General features: G+C 25.3%; 1 protein-coding gene and 1 pseudogene across 2 annotated transcripts; both read left to right on the top strand.

Moving 5' to 3' along the window:
- Positions 1-744: 744 nt before the first annotated feature.
- On the top strand, positions 745-10439 carry LOC112599116 (fatty acid-binding protein, muscle-like). 2 transcript variants are annotated; one of them, XM_025345870.1, is made up of 3 exons: positions 745-1027; positions 9010-9290; positions 10225-10439. In XM_025345870.1, the coding sequence occupies exons 1-3, from the start codon at positions 955-957 to the stop codon at positions 10276-10278; spliced, it is 408 nt and encodes a 135-aa protein (XP_025201655.1). In that variant the 5' UTR covers positions 745-954; the 3' UTR covers positions 10279-10439. The 2 variants fall into 2 exon arrangements, with proteins under 2 accessions (XP_025201655.1, XP_025201654.1); XM_025345869.1 differs by lacking the exon at positions 745-1027 and adding an exon at positions 3962-4297 and having other exon boundaries at positions 10225-10434.
- Positions 10440-16203: 5764 nt separating this feature from the next.
- LOC112598902 lies at positions 16204-19332 on the top strand (annotated as a pseudogene).
- Positions 19333-20583: the final 1251 nt, after the last annotated feature.

Here is a 20583-nt window from a genome sequence, read left to right on the forward strand (position 1 = left end):
AACGATAAAAATTGTGAAATATATGAATATTTCAAGCAATAATAATATAATAACTTATTAAATTTATGGTAGGTACAAGCGAAAGAGTTTAATTTGAAAACGTCTAATATATCTAATATTTCTAGGTACATAACTATTTAGTATTTCGGTACCATAGTATTTAATCCTATACCTTAAATCCTCATATTACAACAACGTAACAATCGTGTACCCACGTAATACGTATTGAGATTATCAATTATCAAGTAATCGACTGTAGCTCGTCGTTGCGACCATAATACACTCAGCACTCAGCAGGCGTTTCGATTGTTGTCATTCGCTACGTGAGGTCCGTTTAACGTTTTAAGTTCAGTGTAATTGCCCACAATGATAATAATAATAATATGCGTATGATGCAGTAGCAGTGTGTGCAGCGCGATTATTGTTATTACGCGGTTGATAACTAACACGAACAACGAAAATCATAAGATCTTCTCTGTAAGAGATCTACAAATACACACACAATAATATTTTACGATATAATATAGACAAGTATATATTACTCGGATTACTCTGTTATTACAATCATACCGTGATGCGCGCACCCGTGTCAATCTGTGGCTAACTAATTGGACGCCAAGGACGGATTAAGTTTATATTATTATAATATTATGTAGTATGTACATATGGTTTCGTTGGTGCATTGTATAATAATTTCTCGTTCGTTGAAACCGACTGGACCAAACGAAGCGGCTCGAAATCGGTGCAAATGCCTCCACCGCTCGCCGACAGCTATAAATACGCTCCGTACCTGTGCACTTGCGTACAGTGATCGTCTGACGGCCAAAATAAAATTTTGTGAACTTCAGCTAGCTATCACATAAGAAGTTCCGTGATATAATATTGCACTATATACAATACATATTATATTATTGGGAAACAGACCCGAACCGCAGTCGGCTATACCGCATAATCATGTCTCTGATTTTTGACAAAAAATTCAAGCTGGAGTCTAGCGAAAAATTCGACGAATACATGAAAGCTCTCGGTAAGTCTTCGTCAATCTATGTAATGTATTATTTTACAGGAAAAAAATATACACCATTTTCGTAAAATATATATCCTAACCGTTGACGCGTTCGTTTTGTAATAAATATCTTGGATTGAATAACGACACGTTCTCGACGTTTTAATTGTATGTACATAATATCCTATATATACTATGATAATTGATAATATTTCCTTTAGAAAGACGTAAATGATTAAATTATGTTTCAATAATGTATTAAAGATTTTTAGACATATCGTCCTCTCAACGATTATTTTTTTTAATGCAGTTCAAACATTTTACTAAAATTAAAAATTGTTATATTATATTTAATTTTATATAGTTTTGCATTAGAATAATTTGTTAAGAACATTTGAGATCGATGCAATAATGTAAAATACTTATTTTATCCAATTGTTATTAATCCAACAATTATTGACTATTGTACCACATGTCTATTTCAATCAATAGAAAAACATGAAAAATTGTAATTACTTTGTAAATTTTATATTTTCAAAGCAAATATGCTTACAGTAATTATAGGTAATTACTAAATTATTTGTTACGTATTATTTTATAACTGGTGAATTTGTGAACAAATTGTAGCAATATCAAACATGGTTTTCAATAGATTTTGTAATATCGTTAGATAAAATGTTGTTACTAATTTAAAAATTGTTTTCATCAAATATTTTTGTAAAAATTATGTTTCATCTATATTCTATATTATGAATATTATATTAACAATCAATTCATACAATTATAGGTACATACAGAGTGTATCTAAAAGACTTAACAATCTAAATAACGCGTTACGATTTATATCATCAATTATCGAAATATTCAGATACTTGATTTAATTTGCTTCAATTCTCTTAATTTTACCCAAAACTATAATATGTTTGTACGTAAAAATATATGATACATAATAAGTTAAACTATGATATTTAAGTAGTATTATGACACTCCATAATTATTTTAGGGTTAACGGTTTTTCAGTATACCTACGGTCTCATATCGGTATACAAGTAAACTGATTATAATTGTTAAAATACCGCTTGAACGGTAAACCATAATACCACAATACAAAAGTATTATCATAATACCGAAGCAATAGTGTTAACTATAAACGGGTTGTAGCCATAACAGTTTTTTTGATTTATCGGTTAGACGTGACGTAAATAGTGCATATCATATCGACGTTTTTTGATATAGGTACAGTATTACGGTTTTCCAATAAGAAATGGTATAAGGTTTTTTGACATGTACCGATATTACAGTATACCGTTCCAAACCGGTACTGTTTCTAATACTGCAATAACGATATCCGATATCCGAATCTAATACTGTCAACTTTAAATTATTTTATTAATACACATTAAAGTATAACAAATGTATGCCATTTTCATTTAAATTTCTTACTATTACTTATAACACCTATAACGATTAACCATTAACGCGTAATTATACGGTAGAAATGTACTTTATTTTAAAAATATGTGACTAATAATTATGTTATAGTCATTTTTTTTTTTTTTTTAACTATTTTAATTATAATAATCAATATTGAATGATATTATTTACGTGCAGAATATACGATTGCATTTCTTTCTGCGCCTAACGCTTGGATTTATAGGCAATATATCTAACGTTAAGTATATAAGTAATAACTAAAACACCAACTAGTTTTAAATTACAAATGGTTTCAACAGTTAATTTATGATGGTACATGAATATTAAATACACGAGTATATTATATACAAACCTACTTATATGGTGTACTTATATAAATTAGTAAATTAATAAATTAGTTCCAATTTAAAATTATCAATATTTCCCGTTTGACTTGATTTTTATGAATTTTAAATGATTACATTAACTTTTCAATGTTAGTATGTATTGTACAATTTATACTAAAATAAGACATATACCTGCTAACTTAAATGTTTTAATTGTAATTATTATATTATATTTATTAATTTATTCGATATACATTGACTTAATTATATTTATTATGGTAAAATAAATATATTTTTTAATTCATTGACATTTATAAAAGTATTTAAATATGACCATACAATACGGGTAATTTAGTAAAATTAAACATATATATATATAAATGAGTTCAAAAATGTTATTACCGTAAATATAAACTCGATATAGTAAATACATACACCTGAGACAACATTAAATATTGAATAAATTTTTCATATTCTGTGGCCTGTACCAATGCCCAATACCAACAATAAATCTATATATTATAATATAATGAAGTAATATCTAGTTTTAGTACAATGTAGTATACTTAAGCAAAATTTGTACTCGAGTCCAAAGTGTGCTTACTTACATCATTACCTAGATGACAACCGGTGAAATACGAAAACAATTACAACATAATAATACTATAGATTATTATTTATTATTAAAATAAACATATTATTGCTATGATTTGTATATTTCCTGTAAACAAATAAGTATTACTTATAATCGAATACCTTAAGGTAATTAGGTGTAATAAGTAGTTTCGAATTAGTGTATTTCAGCGATTTATGAATCATAAGACGTTTCTGCAGGCATTTGCGTTAAAGCTTCGTATATATATATTGACCTTTAAATAATACAGCCTTTGAACTGTTGTACGCATGTGTGCGTGCATACTTAATACTTGTACCGCTAACGATGACTATGGACCAGCGAACGAGAAACGTACGCAAAATAGGTACAATGATAATAATATATATTATATTATTGTAAATTATAATATTGTAACAACATCATTATTATAACATTAAACTGTTATCAATACTGTAAATTTTATAATGGGAAACCAGCGCGGGATTGGTATTCGGTCGGTCGGCCAGGAAGACTAGACGCATATAAAATGGGACGGACCCGGCGTTGCAACGATTTGATAATATATAATACTCCGTAGCGTAGTAGTGGAACCGACGCTCTTCGTCAGTATAATATATATATAAATTCTAATATCGTTCTGCACACGATACACTACACGCGGCTCGCTCATTCGTTTCTCGTCTCTCGTCTGCAGTGCTTGCCTGTACCTACCCACCTGTAATATCGTACACAACCGCGTTATAATAGTACCTAAGTTTACCTATATATATATATAGGTATATATACATTTTTACATTTTTACCGTCGTCGTTCGATTTTATTTAACTTTTCCGGCCGTGACCATGGAAGCTTTTTTGAACAAAAAATATAAGCTGAACTCTAGCGAAAAGTTCGACGAGTACATGAAAGCTTTGGGTAAGATTTCGTAAATGTCTACATTATTACTACTATTATTATGTTATATCTAAGTACTATTGAATCTACACTATATTTATCACACACGGTAAGCCATTGGTGTTCTAATAGTGTCTTGATTAATTTTAATTTAAATATCACGTATACTTAGGTATTACAGACACGTTGTCTGTACGCGTAGAGACCGTGTGTGGTCACCGGTATAAATATTATAACGTCACGACCTGTGTATACGTATGATATTATTATAAGTAGGTATTCATCTAAATTCACACGTGCAACTTGGTTTAGAGATTTTATTGATTTTAATTTTTAAGTAATTAATTGCATAATTCAATTATCAACGCCGTATGACGGAAACGGACCGATAACAGCTGCGAGTAATAAACAATATTATATTATACAGGTACACTGCCGAACGTTTCTCTTCGGCCGCGTTCGTTTTAACGATTACGACGACGGTGACCACAGTCGCGCACGCTAACGCTGCTACGTCTCCCCACTACTTATCCACCCGCCCACTACCACACTAGCCCCGAACTCCGAATTGCCGCTATTCGACCGAAAATAGGTCACGAGTACACCAGAGCTCTCGGCGATTCATTTTCAAAAAAACATCTCTCTCTCAGATGCATACGTTCCGAATTCCGGTTCCTTATAAAGGTAAACCAACCGGCCGAGGTGAATTTATTTGTACATGACTACCTATGTAAATCATAAATTATCTTTTTCAACATTTCCATGATACGAATATTGTATAAATTACCTATTTATTGATTTCTATTTTTTTACTTCAGTCATTATAACACAATTTTTTTCCGTTTTACGTTCAAGTATTACAACATGTGAATTTACATCCGATAATAATAATAATAACAATAATATTACATTTGCGTTGTGTTATCAATCACGCGTTTTAAAACAAATTTTACAAAAATATTTTGCACTCCCCAAACGGCCTGAACGCGACAACTCCGCAGACTATAAAACACAATTTAGGGGCGCATTTATTCTCAATATAACTGTATATTTCACTTAGCGGATTTTGAAGCCAGATTATTGACTGGCAACCCTAATTTTATTAAAACAATAAAGCCAATATTTTGCACAACCATAGTATTATATATTGCATCATGTACTTATGAGTGTTAATTCACTGTAATTCATCGCCTTTTCGAAACAAAACAAAAAAAATCGTAATCACCCTATTACAATATGTATTATATTATCAGTACATTACAGTCCGACGGGGCGAGTGATATGGAAATACGAAATCCTCACATATCAACCTAACGGCCAACGCCCCGCGTTTCTGTATATTTATTTTATTTTTTAAAAACTATTTTATAATTAATTTAGCCCTGGTGATCCGCCACTAATGTGAGAAAATTATACAAGACTACGAATATTGATACATATTGTTATATAGTTATATAGATACATGAAATATTCATAAAATGTTTTTATTACTTATTAAAAATAATTCGATGCACGACTTGCACTTGTAGTGTCTGTACAATGTACGTTCTATATAAAACAATGTATATTGTAGTTAGATAAACGCTTACTGTATCGATTGAATTATTTCGATTATTGTATAAAATTAAACAATTATTCTGTAAATTATTAAAGTATCTACTATTTGTATATACACTATACAGCTGTATAAACCTTATACTCAAATTCGTTTGTAAATTATTCAGTTTAGCTTATTATACTTCATATAATACAATAAAATACTATTATTAATAATAATTTAATACAATGCTATAAAATACTAACACTAATTATGATATAATATGCACCAATATTAATTGATTTTATTTGATTTTGAAGTGGCAATAGTGTTATCAATAATAAAACCTATTTAACGTAACAATTTTGCTAAAATTTATATCGGTTTAATGTTTAAGTGATCTACCTATTTAAACATACACACATATATATATATATGTTTTTTTTTTTGTGATAAATAGAACATAATTTCTAATAGTACGCATAAAAAGCTCAACGGATAAAATTATTTACATTATTTATTAGCAAGTACATTGTAATTACAGTTTAAGCAAAAACAACTATTTTTACCGTGATTCATTATTTATTATGATAGGTATAAACTTTATTTTTCGTAAATTTGAGATAAAATTATAATAACATAAAAAAATGATAGTAAATAATTATTTACACAAGATATAAAAATCAATATAAAATAATATTAAATTTGGAACAAAAATTAGTAAGTAAAAAAAAAAATTGATTTATTTTCTCTGTTATTTTATGGTTATTCGCGGACTACAGTTTGGGAAGTTCTGTTATAGCAGAGAGCATAAACCGCTAGGTTATTTCAGTATAAGTACATTGTATATCATTGTTAATAATTGTTAACGCATTCTATATTATGCATAACTTGAATTCATTCGCATGTCGGTTATCAGTGCAGTAATATGTGAAATTTCTATTTAGTATTAATATAGAACTATTCTAAGATTATCCAAAGTATGTAAATATACCTATTACAAATAGTTTCTATAATGTTTATTTTGGATCGAAACTATAATGAGCTGGAAACGGGTCATTGGCCATAGGTGAAATTTTTTATCGAAACTATGAGAGCTCAATATTATTATTATTATTATTATTATTATTGTTGTTGTTGTTACACTTCGACTTATTAACACTCAATTTTTTATACTACTACTTACGTAAAATTGTATTACTATTATTGTTGCAAATAATGTAAAAAGAAAATTATATGTTTTTACGTATCTATTTACGTGATCAATCGACGCTTTTCCTTTCTCTGTTATATTTTTCTACCGTAATATACACTAGAATTTCACTACAAAATTGTGTATATTAGTCAGTTTGTTATTAAATGCAATTAAAATAGTTCATTTCATCAAAAACAAGCATTACATTATGGTTAACAATTATTTGATATAGTCACAAACTAATATTAACATTTTGATACATCTACAGAAAATATTTACTTTTACATTAATGCAGAATTAATACATAATATTTTAATTTTAAGAGTTATTCATTACTCAATACACAATTCATTTTGATATTATGATTTTTCGTTTTAAATAAATATTTTTACCATAATTATTTGTTTTATTTTATCATAGTTTCAATGTTGTATGACAACAATACAATAATGTATTATAATTGTTCTATATTAAGAAATTTAAATATTGAACATTATATTACACTTCAAACCAAATCATAATTTAGTTAAGTTATACGACTACAAGCGATAGAAATATTAATATTTGTACAAATTACAAGGTATAAACTACTAAACTACCTAGTTAGTAGTTTGTACAGTGCGTTTTTTAATAATATAATATATTATATTGAATCACGTATAGTATAATTAACTGAATGATAGATAGGTTAGGACGGTTAGGTTATACTACACAACACAACTTTAAATTCATAGAATTTGATGTTAAGTATTTCATGAAAAAGTTAAAATGTAAATTTTAACCTAGTATAATTGTCCAACTTCTCTAACTATACTGTATTAGTGCATTACTGTATAATTTTACTATGATGGATTGATAGACGATTGATCCTCCATGTACCTCAGTGAAATTGAATAGATTTGTACGATAATAATTAGTCTTATCGATATATCGTCAAGTTAATTAATTTGTTCATCGTTTAGGAATTGAGTATCATTAAGATGTAAGATTACTATAACTGTTTTAACTACACTAAAACTTTTGTATCACTTTGTAGCATAATTTCATCATACGTTATAACTTAAGTTTTTGAATTAAACTATGCGTTCTATAATAAATATCAAAAATAATCATTGTATTACTAATATACAAAATGTATCTTATGTCATTTATACGCGTTTTTTAATGATTTTGGATCAACAATATGGAATTTCAAAAAAAAGATATGTTTCTTGATTTTTAATTAAGAAATTTTTTTATCACAATTTCATAATTTTTAAACACGTTGTAATTGTAGCAAAGTCAACTTTGTCTTTTTTAATATTAACAAGTAACAACTATATTTTTAATGAATTCTGGTAGAGCTTTCTGAAAATTTTGATTGTAAAATTATCAGTTTTAATTGGCTTATTTATTAATTTGGCCTTCTAAAGTGTAGTAAATGAATTAAATTTTTTATAGTTTTAATAAAAAGTTAAATCATTTTTTTAAACTTTCTTTTAATGAAATTTTATATTTTTTTTATTCTCTAAAATCGATAATCAGATAATAATTAATCAAAAAATCAAAAAATATTTAATTTTGGGATAAATGCATACAAAATAATTGGCAACACATAGTTCATTTATTTTATTTTAATATACAGTTATAAAATAAGTACTATTTTTGTATAATACTAAAATCTTTATATTATTTCTACAATTACTTTTTTTAGAGTCTTAAAAAATTTGATTTTTATTTAAGAAGCTAAGGTAATAATGATTGATTATTATTATAATAATATTAGAAATCTATAATTAACTCAGATTAAAAACAATATTCAGCTCCTATATTGATACTAATGATATTGACTATTTATATAAATATATAGGATATTTTAAAACATATAACATTAATTTTAGTAGGTATCTAAATTAGGTTTCATGGTTTTAATTTAAAAAAATGGATAGGTACCTACCTACTTGTGTTTTTGGAAGTTTTAACTACATTGTACTAATGTACGTTTCTTACTTTGTTTTGTAGGTGTTGGAATGATGACCCGCAAATTAGGTAATACCGTATCTCCAGTGGTGGAGTTGACCAAAAGCGATGATGGAAAATTTGTGCTGTCATCGAACTCGACATTCAAAAACTCATCTATCGCGTTCAAACTCAACGAAGAATTCGATGAGGAGACACCCGACGGCCGCAAAGTGAAATCGATCATCACCCAAGACGGAAACAAGCTAGTACACACCCAAAAATGTGACAAACATAACGCAACTACGATCGTTAGAGAATTCGAGCCCGATCAATTAAAAATGGTAAAGACGATAATAAAATCAGTCACTACGAAAGGGTTAGGTAAAATAACCTAACACTGTTATGACGATCACACAATAATGATATTAATATAGATACTTAAATTAAATTACGAAATTTACTATCATTATGTACAAAGACTTATTGTCAAAGTAATTGAATTTATGTCCTATTAAATATTTATATATTATATGCATTATAGGGGCTTATTACGTATATATATATAAATATACTTTGATTTTTATTCTTATAATAGGCAATGCATTAAGTATTTAAGTGTTATTATATTAACCTCAACATATTATAATATGATAAATTATAAAAGACAATTTTTGATTTATAACTATAACGCTTTAATTTTTACTCGTGTATGTATAGATATGAATTTTAATCGAAAAAAGAAGTAGGTAATAAAGATTAAACTTACTCAAAATTATTGTAGTAAGTCAGTGAAAAAAATTCAAAATAGGTTAAATTTTATCTTAATTTTCTTTTTTCTAATTTGTGAATCCGAAATTTAACAATAGATAAAAATCTAAATTTAAATATTAGATCAAAAGTTATTGATAAATTCAAATTAATTTGAAAATATAATTGCGAAAAACAGAGAGTTTTTGATCATATACTAGTACCTACCACAATTGTCATAAACCATGATCATGATGAGTGCTACCTTAAAAGCTTGTCTTAACATCAATTTATTTATATGATGGTTACATTTTAATATTTTATTAACATATCAATTAAGTGATTAAAAAAAACTCAAAATATCGATTTTAGATAACACTTGTTAACACGAAATCGTTCACAAAGTTTGTACAGAAAATCTGCTAATTATTATTAAAAAATTATCTTTTAGAATTTTAGATTACACTGTATGAGATCTTGTAATTTACAATATAAAATATTAACAGAGATATGCTTTTCAATTTTCAGGTTCTGACTGTTGATGACATCACTTGTACCAGAATCTACAAACCAGTCCAATAAATATATAATATATTACAATATGTATATTATAATGTTATTCAATAACTATAAAATTCAGATTTTTTGCAACTTATCCGAAATTTTACCTACTATTTATTTATTATAATGTTATACAAGTGATAAACCACCTAATTACACGAACTATATTTATTTAATTTTAATAACAGTCTTGTAATTATTATAAAACGTATCTTTAATATTTGGTACGTAAGCAGTTACTGTAATCGGTGAAAATATAAGAAACAGTAAGCACTTAAAATATTGTAATGAAAATTAGTGCTATCAAAAAACAGAAAATATAAAAAATTACAGTATTTGCAGTGTTGGTGGCCAACCCGTTTGCCTGAATGCATGTCAAAAGCCAGTCAACGTGGTTGATTGCGAGCATAGTTGAAGACATGTAAGGGGAGCAACAAAACGGTTAGCTGATGTTGCAAGCCAAATGAGCACATTTGGGCTATATAATATCAAGATATTATATTTTTAAATTGGGAGCTAATGGATGACTGAAAAAATATATACTGTGCTGATAATAAATGTAATGTTTAGAATAGAGACTTTACACAAATTGTTTTATAACGTTATAAAATCAATTGACGTATTACTCATGATCTAAAAATGAATGTATAATTTTAATATTTAGAGGGAAAATAGACACGACTCTATTTCAAAAAAAAAAAAAATACGCAAATGGATACTACTCTGCTATATATATCAGGTATTGAGTAGGTCACTATTATAGGGGTGTGTTAAATTTGAATTTAATGATATATCATTGTACACGAAAAACGATTCTGAACGGAGGCGGTCTTTCAACGTAATCATCACTAAGTATATTTCATGATATGTTTTTTGATGTAGTTATTATTAATAACTTATTAAAGTAATTTATTATACTTTTAGTATCACGATAGGTTTATTTTATTGTTTTCAAAAATATTGTATTTATTATATATTATGATTTAATTATTATAGTAATGTGTATTTATTCTATATTATATCAACTTATAAATCTCAATATGTAATAACATATTTTAATAAAATAAAATAATAAAAATAGGTTCATAGTAAAAATAGATAATAAAATAAAATAAATTAAAATGTCATAATGAATATTACATTTCATAATAATATAATGTATGTATAGAAGTTTGAATTTTTCAAATAATTTACATTGTTATTTATCATTTAAATAAATAATTTCATCCAAATTTGAACTTAAAAGTACCAACTATAGATCTAATTTAACACTATAAATCTCATTTTTAAAAATGTCAATAAAATATTTAACGCTACAATATACATTTATAAACATAAATATATATATATATATATATTATTGTGAAATTAACACATTCATTGCTCTGTTCAGAATTTAAAAATATAACTAGAAAAATGGTCTCGCTATTTGAAAATATATATATTATTTATTTATTTATAAATAATGCCAGCTATGATGTAGATAACCTAACCTAAAGATATAAACTTTAAAAAAAAATCTTTTCAGCAATAATGAAAGATGCCTTATTCAAATTATGTATGAATATCTCAATTCTACTATTAATCATTATGCTATAATAACCTTGTCTATAGATAAAACTGATAAAAAAAATAATAAAATAACCGTAAAATGCTACTTAATATTTTTTACACTGCTCAGAAAAACATTGAATAATATATGTATATGTTTTTGAAATTATAATTAAAAAAGTTAATTAATGAGATTGTTACGGTAAAGTAATTATAGTGATTAATTATTATACTGTAGATCATTGGTTAATAAGACCAACTTAGATAGGTAATTAGATAGGTACTACAACGTTAAATTATTATCATCTTTGTTAATATTTGGTTGTCATGGCAACTGCAACAGTCAAAAAAAAATTTGTTGCGTCAAATCAAAAACATATTAATGTAAAAAAAACTAAAATTTCTGACTTTTGAGTTTCTAATTGAAGGGTAGCTTAGGTCATACAGCTTAAGCGATTTTATAATCTTTTTAGATCTTTTATGATATTTTTTACAGGCACTTCGTATTTATGTTTCATTTTGTTATCAAAATTTAAATATTTTAACTGCGGTGCCACATATTATAATACACGTTTAGTATTAGTTGATGTAAAAATAAGTACACACGTAAGTTTTCTTTATTGATTATTTTCAATTACTGCATAAAATTTACAAAATTTAAAAATTTACATAATTTAGTTGCTAGTGAAATTTTGTGGAATATTTAATCTATACGTGTATTCCAATATTACAATATTAATGTTTCAATTTAAATTCCTTCTTTTCTGAATATATGTTTAATTTATAAATATACATTCATTGTATTTCACTCAATACTAAACGCTACTAATTTATTATACCGAAGTCTAATTATTATTTATTAATTTATTTATGAACTATCTCATCTAAATTAATTAATATAGAACGAATAACTATTAATTATTTTAGTTTAACGAATCCAAAGGGTAGAAAGTTAGGGTTTATATCCTACTCATTGCTATATTTTTAGCTGACCTATTTATTAAAACGATTTTTATTTATTATTTATTAAATAATAATCTGCGATTAACGCTTTGAAAAAACTTTCTCAACAAACATGAAAATCAATTATTTGTCAACCATTTCAGTAATTTGTTAACAAATAATAACCTTAAGACTGTCACAAAAAATTCTCTACAATACACAGTCTTAAACATTAAGTTAATAAATCCGTTAAGCAAAAAAGTAAATAAGTAAATAAAAATCTGGATTCCTTAAAACTACCCTGAAGAAACCTTCAGTATACAAAATTATATATAAATATCCCCATGAGCACATACTATTTTAATAAGTCAGTACCTTGATTCCCCTCTTCCTCTTACTCACTCACTCTTCTCTCTCTTTCTATCTCTCTTTCTCTATCTTTACCCACTAATACTTTTCTCCTAACACAGCCTTTCGAAATCCCCTGATTATGATCTAATCACTTCAGAGGTAGCCAGTTATATCCATAAAAAGAGCACTAAAAAAGCCTCCCGGCCTATATACCTTTCTCTTACATCGACTTATAAATCCTTTTTTATAAAACCCTTTTTAACATTTTTTTAAATACTACTCCTAAAATGAATCCTCCTTTACACTTAAGTACTCTAGTAATACTTCTATTACCTTGTACTCGGTTTAACTTCATTCTTCTTACTTCCCAGTATAATATCAATTTTTTGTCAATCGTATTAATCAACTTATATAGTTAAATTAAATTTCTGAAAACCTTTTTGAATTCATTATGAAATTTAGTTGAAATCGATTCTATTATATTCTTAAACTAATTTTTTCATTTTAATATTATTAAAATTTTATAACTCTTAATATGCAAAATTAAAAAATTAATTTTAATGGATTCAAAGTTCAATATAAAAAAGTTGATAAGCCATTTTCAAGTAAACTTCATTATTCATTCAAATATTATGTTTTCAGATTGATTATCCTATGACTAAAATCATCGGTTCAATTCGGTATAGGATAAATCTATTTCGGTAGAAAACACAGACTGTATCGAATCTCTTTAACGTTTATAATATGTACAAAACAAACTAAAATGTATAAAATATACCTATCTATATATTATAATACAGCTACAAGTACAGATCATAATATCTTAGTCCCACGTGGTTATAAGCTATATAGTATATAGTATATATTAACAATTTAGTCTATAAAGACTCACAATTTTTGAATGGTTAATCCCCTCAATAAACTAAAATGTATGATTATTAATAATTTATAACATCCTCTCTCATTAAACTTCTGAACATCTATTGAATTTTTCTTATTTCATGGTTTTAAATATACATTTGAATTTTTTTCCACGCGTTACAATGATCAGCTAATCTCCGACAGGAAAGTAGTTAACCATATACGTAAATTGGAGGCTTGGAGGGCTTAGTCATCTTAAAATGTGAATAGCCCCCCTAAACTCTTGTTCTATGACCTGTGATGGATCTTTATATCGCGGGCCGACTATATTATTAATTAATGATTATTGATTATATAAAATATATTATTTTGTCCATACATTAGATGTATAAAGAAACAAAATATTATCAATTTTAATTATTTTAAATAAAAACTGTTCGCATTTCAATAGTAAGTTATAAACCATGATGATCTAGAGGTTACTCCGCATTACACTTGTATATACAAGTGTTATTTTAGTAAGAATAATACCGTATTCATACAATATGCTATAGTCAATATTGAACCACATAATAAATGGCTAATTAATCATATTATATATTTATCAATCCTTAGGAAATCCCTTGAAAAAAAAAATAATATAGTTATTACCCATACAAATAATATACATACCTATAATTTCAATTGTTTAATAATAAAATCTGTACAATCATAATATTATATAGTAAATCTTGAAAGATGAATAACATTAAATTATAAGATGTTAGATATTTTTTACAAAACGAAAGAAGAATTTTTGAATATTTAACGAAACCTTTTTACAATAAACGATTATAAAATAATTTAAATTTTAAGTTTTATTCTCAGTAGGTATTCATCGTCTTTATTATGTGCCTATTTTCCTGTAGCTAAAAATCAGAATTCAAGAAAAAAGAGTAGGCACAATTAATAATTGGTTAATAATCGTTACACAAAACTAAACGAATAATGAATAGCATATATTTAAAATAGTGCATTTTAATGATAATCAATGAGTCATGTATTAAATTTTAATAATCTATTATTAAAATGTAACAGTAAGTGTGATAATTATTTTAATTATGTTTGCATTTATAATCAAATTAATTAAATGTTATTTTAATAAAATAGTGATCACTCACAAAAAATTTTAAAAATTGTTTAAGTAAAGTTTTAGCTAAAAGTGCTATTTTTTTAAATTACAATTAAAATATGATAATATTTAGGTAGATTGTTTAAAACGAGATTGTCTCTTTATTGATCATATGTTCCGTTGTCCCGACAAACTCTGAACGGCACGCTTTTTACCCCGTTTTTACAAGATGGTATCGTTTTAATTCCGTTATTTCCATTATTATTAAATAATGTTTGTAAAAAAAAATATCAATGTATTAAAAGAATATAAAACAATTAAAAAAAAAGCAACATATTATAATAATTATGTATTGATTATTATTTTATTATTTTAATAAATTGTAACTTAACTGGAAAAAACAAAAATTATCATATTAATAAAAAATTGTTTGTCTCGTTTTTATTTAAAAAAAAAAATGGTCATCTACATGAAATAAAGCAGACATCATTTGAAACCGTATTAATTATTTGTTCAAAATATTTTATCGATAATTCCATACACACATATACCTATAGATTATTGAAAAAATCAAAATAAATCTTAAATTTCATTTTTGCAATTTATTATTTCAACTTTGGTTGAAATCTAAAATTGTCTAAATAATAATAATTTAAAAAAAAATGCATATAGGACTTCATTAATAATCAAACACCAATATATTAATTTAAAGATTTAATACGTCTAAAAGAATTAAAATCATAATCACCATTTTATTATCTTATTAGTTAATCGTCGATTCGTTTACTTGGCGGTGCTTTAATTTAATAGGTTTTATTTAACGATAATAATTTTACGATTTATATACCTAATTACAAAAATTATATATTAAGCATTAATATATTTATTTTATGTAAGAATTAATTTTTAATTTTATGCTTAAAAGATAGTCTAGAGTTATATACATATTTTATCGTAAGCTTGTTATTGCAAAAATTACCAATTATAATTTATATATCAATCTCATCTATTTGAGCGAGCTTAAAATATTATTAATTGTTAGCCAGCAGTCGCCTGATCACTGGTATAAAAAATTGAACTATTGTAAAAATATTATAATTTATAATATTAAAGAAAACAAAAAACAATCAATGTCTTTGATTTTTAATATAAAGTACAAGCTAGACTCCAGTGAAAATTTTGATGAATACATGTAAGCTTTAGGTAAGTAAACGATAAATGTATTAATCGTAATCAGTTATACATGCATTACAGTACTGAAGTTTTAAATTCTGAAATATATACTTTAGATATGAAAATAATACGCCAATACCTGAATGTTGTAAATTATTTTATTGATAACTGTTATTCTTGTTTCAATTAAAAATTGAAATTAAAAACAAAATTATTTAATTTATTTTAAATTATTTTTCAGTATCTTTAGTAACGTAATCTTGAGTATTCTCATTAAATACTTCTTTCTTTAGTCTTAATAATAATATGCCTTATAAAAATGTATCACACATTTATTAATAACTACTGTTGTTGTTTAAGCAATTAGAACACTGCACATATTTATGATTTTGATTTTACATAATATAAAAAGTTTTACTATAGAGTATTGCAAAAATTAATTTTTTATTATTTTTACTTCCAATAACCTTCAAATTTCATAAAATGTTTAATTGATTTAAAATGATTAAAGCAAATCCAAAGTGGTTTTCTGTTGACGCTGTAATTGCATAGTTAGATTTAATTTAATTGATTAATTTAAAATATGAAAATACTTTTAAAATTAAATTCTTTAGATAATTTATAAAAAATATACAGGTTATTGGAATTTCTAAGTATATTTAAAGATTATAGCATGAATTATTAAGATTTTTATAGCATTTAAGAAATCTTCCATTGCTGTACTAACTTATTTTTTTCAAACGAGAACAAAAATGATTTACTTTAAATGATTAGACAGATAATTTTTGATAAACATTTAATGTATCTAAATTTATATTTGAACGAGTAGTTTTTGATTTATTAATAAGTATAAAAAAATGACTTTAATTTTACAAAAATATAAAATATGTTTACCTATGAAGGTAGAATTTTTATAACTATAAAATATTGATAGATTATTATTATAATTTATAATTATATTATCATTTTCAAATAACCAATATCATCCAAATTTATTATTATAAATTTATTATCCTTAATAAATACACAAAATAAACTAACTTAAAATTACTTGTTCTAATTTTGATATAGATACCTACATCAATATGTTCATATGTTCAGGAAAGAATGACGAATTTTGTTTGAAAAAAAGTTAATATCCCCACAAAATACAACTCTTTAATTAAATAAAAATCTAAACATTTGAAAATATTTTGATCCTTATGAATATTTAAAGATTTTAATAATTGAAATTAGAATAAAATCATAATTAAAAAAAAAAAAAAAAAATGGGATTGAGCATACGTGTTCAACCACTATGTTATACATATGCTCAGCTATACTCAATACTTATATACTGTAGATTCTTGTCAAACAAAATTCAATGCACAACAAAATTAAATACGAATAATTTATGATATACGTACTAATATAATATTACTATTATTATTTAAACATAATATTATATTATAATACTAATGGTGAACGATTAATTACTGTTATAACGCCTCAATTAGTAAAATAACTGAAAAAAAATGTTTTATACAATACGTTTTGAGAACAAATTACCAGATAATACTATTTTAAAAAATAAGTAAATACTATTAACCCTGTTAATAAAATTTTTAAGACGTAATTCTAGTCGAAAATTTAAGTTAAGAAATAAAATTAATAAATCTATATGATACAAATAGTTTTTTACTTAACATACTTGACATTTTATTTGTGTACCTAATAATTTAAAAAAATTTGGAATTAATTGATTCTTACAATATGAGTATTCTAAGCTATTTTATACGTCTATTTAATGTTATAATATATAATTATGTTATATTTATTAAATCGATATAATTTAATGTCCGTGGCCCATCTCAAAATTTAAAACAATCGATTTTACTTTTAATTATATAGGTAGGTACTAGATAGTATATACCTACGTAACGAATCTTGTGTTTTATTTTGAAAAAATATTTCATGTAAATGTTTCAAATTAAAACAGCTATTCAATTTATTTAACAAAGCATTATTTTGGCCGAATGATGTTGAATTATTGGACTATGATACTATAATAATTTATACTATCATGTCATTAAATATTAATCAACATCAAAGTACAAAAATGTTGTGTAGGTACTCAATACCTATTATACTATATTTATCAAAAATATAACGTGAAATATGTATGTCATATTATCATTATTGTAGTCATTACTGTAGCTTAATTTTTGTAAATATGTGCATCATATAAGTATAGTATAATTATATTAATAATAACTATACGATACACGAAATGATAATCAAACATTTAAATTACGATTTTATGCTTATTATAAATATATTACAATTTTATTCATAGATATTAATTTAATTAGCAATCAAGTAAACTATATATAACTAAACCAAGTCCCAATACACTATATAAGTGTTATAAAAGTCACGGAAAATGTTTAAATGTTGTGCAACGAAATCGGAGGGGGGGAGGATCTCGTGCGAGAACGCCTATCCTGTACATTTATACTTATTATAATTTAAAACATGCGTAAACGCGTTCTTCGCCTATGAATAAAGATATTGCTAATTCTGAGGACAGACAGTTAAAAGAATAATTTATTTTTCTACAGGGGTTGGCATGGTAAAACGCAAATTAGCCCACACCACAACTCCAGTGGTGGAACTGATCAAAAATGATAACGGAAAATTCGTGTTGTCGTCAAACTCAATTATGAAAAACTCATCGATCGTATTCAAGCTCAACGAGGAGTTCCTCGAAGAGACGATCGACGGCCGAAAAGTTAATTCGGTCATCAGCCAAGATGGAAATAAGCTGGTGCACATTCAAAAATCCGACAAACACAGCGACACCATAATCATTAGAGAATTCGAACCCGATCAATTGAAAATGGTAAAAAACTGATGATAAAACACATGTTAATTCTCCCCCTCTCCCACACACACACACATTGGTCTACATGCGCACCACACGTTCGTTATACTCACACATATAATGAGACTTTACACTTTTTATGCTAAAGACCTAACCAAATAAACTGTTTGACGCAATACATTTTGAAAACAATTCATCAGACAAAACTTTATTTGAAAATAAGTAATCCCGTTTTGTCCATTCGTGTCAATAAAATGTTTTACGCTTCATTGTAATTTGAATGTAAATTGAGAAATAAAACAATACAGAAACTATTCTATAGTAAAACCCCATTAAAATTAAATTAGTAGTTTGGATATAAAGAGGAACAATATGGAAAGCTAATATTTTTTCACTAGAGGGCAGAGACTCATATTTGTGGTGTTGTTAAACATTTGTATACACCATTAGGTATTCATATTTCGTAAATTATTATTGACTTAGGAACAATCCTTATTTCAACTTAGAACACAATATATAAGCATAAGTACATTATTTTTAAATGACATTAATGAATTTTAATTTTTACCTGAAGTATAGTAATTTAACAAAAAACTGTTTTATTTCTTTATTTTTCTTTTAAATCTATTTAAAAATAAATTACAACAATAAAGCAATTTAGTGATTTTACTATTGTACCTTAGTATTGTCTAGCAAGTAACACTATTACATATTAGGTACTCTATTTAATTAAGTTTGGTATAATATACAAATATTATAGTCTGAATGTCTAATCTATGACAGAGAAAGTTGTGAGTATAAAATTAAATTAGGTATACTCTAAATTCAAAATGATTTTAAATAATTTCTTCCATTTTTTTTTTAACATTAAACGGTATAGTATCATCTATACAGTATGCTCACATACAAATACTGGTTAATTTTTTTTTTTTTATCATAAATCAAAAATTTTTTTCTGGCATTTTATATTATTTAACTATTTTAAAACGTTATCATGCAATATTATTCTATATTTGTCCACGATTTACATAGCTATAGAATTAAAAATAAAATATTTAATTCAATTTCAAGAAAAGCAAAAATTAATTTTCTCAATAACGAATCGGTCGTTGTGATGTAAAAAAAAAATCATTTTCACTTGTATATTTATATCGCTGACTTTAATTCATATTTTTTATGAAATACTAATTATGGTAATTTTTATACCACAAATAATAAATATCTCTTAAAACCCATATGATAAATCAATTAACAAAATAGCTATGCGTTGTGAAATTTTTCATATTTTTTAGCATTAAATCAAGAAAAATATAATTGCTACGTTCATTACTTTATGTGTATAACTGTTTTTAATAATTCACGTATTAAATTAAAATATATTTAAAAACATAACCCGTACATAAATAATAACGATAGTTTTAAAAAATTCAAAATTGTCACCAAGGCGTTCGTTTTACTATTATATATTGATTAA

Source organism: Melanaphis sacchari, unplaced genomic scaffold (assembly GCF_002803265.2).
Source record: "Melanaphis sacchari strain LSU unplaced genomic scaffold, SCAv2.0 Contig4_pilon_pilon, whole genome shotgun sequence".
NCBI lineage: Eukaryota > Metazoa > Arthropoda > Insecta > Hemiptera > Aphididae > Melanaphis > Melanaphis sacchari.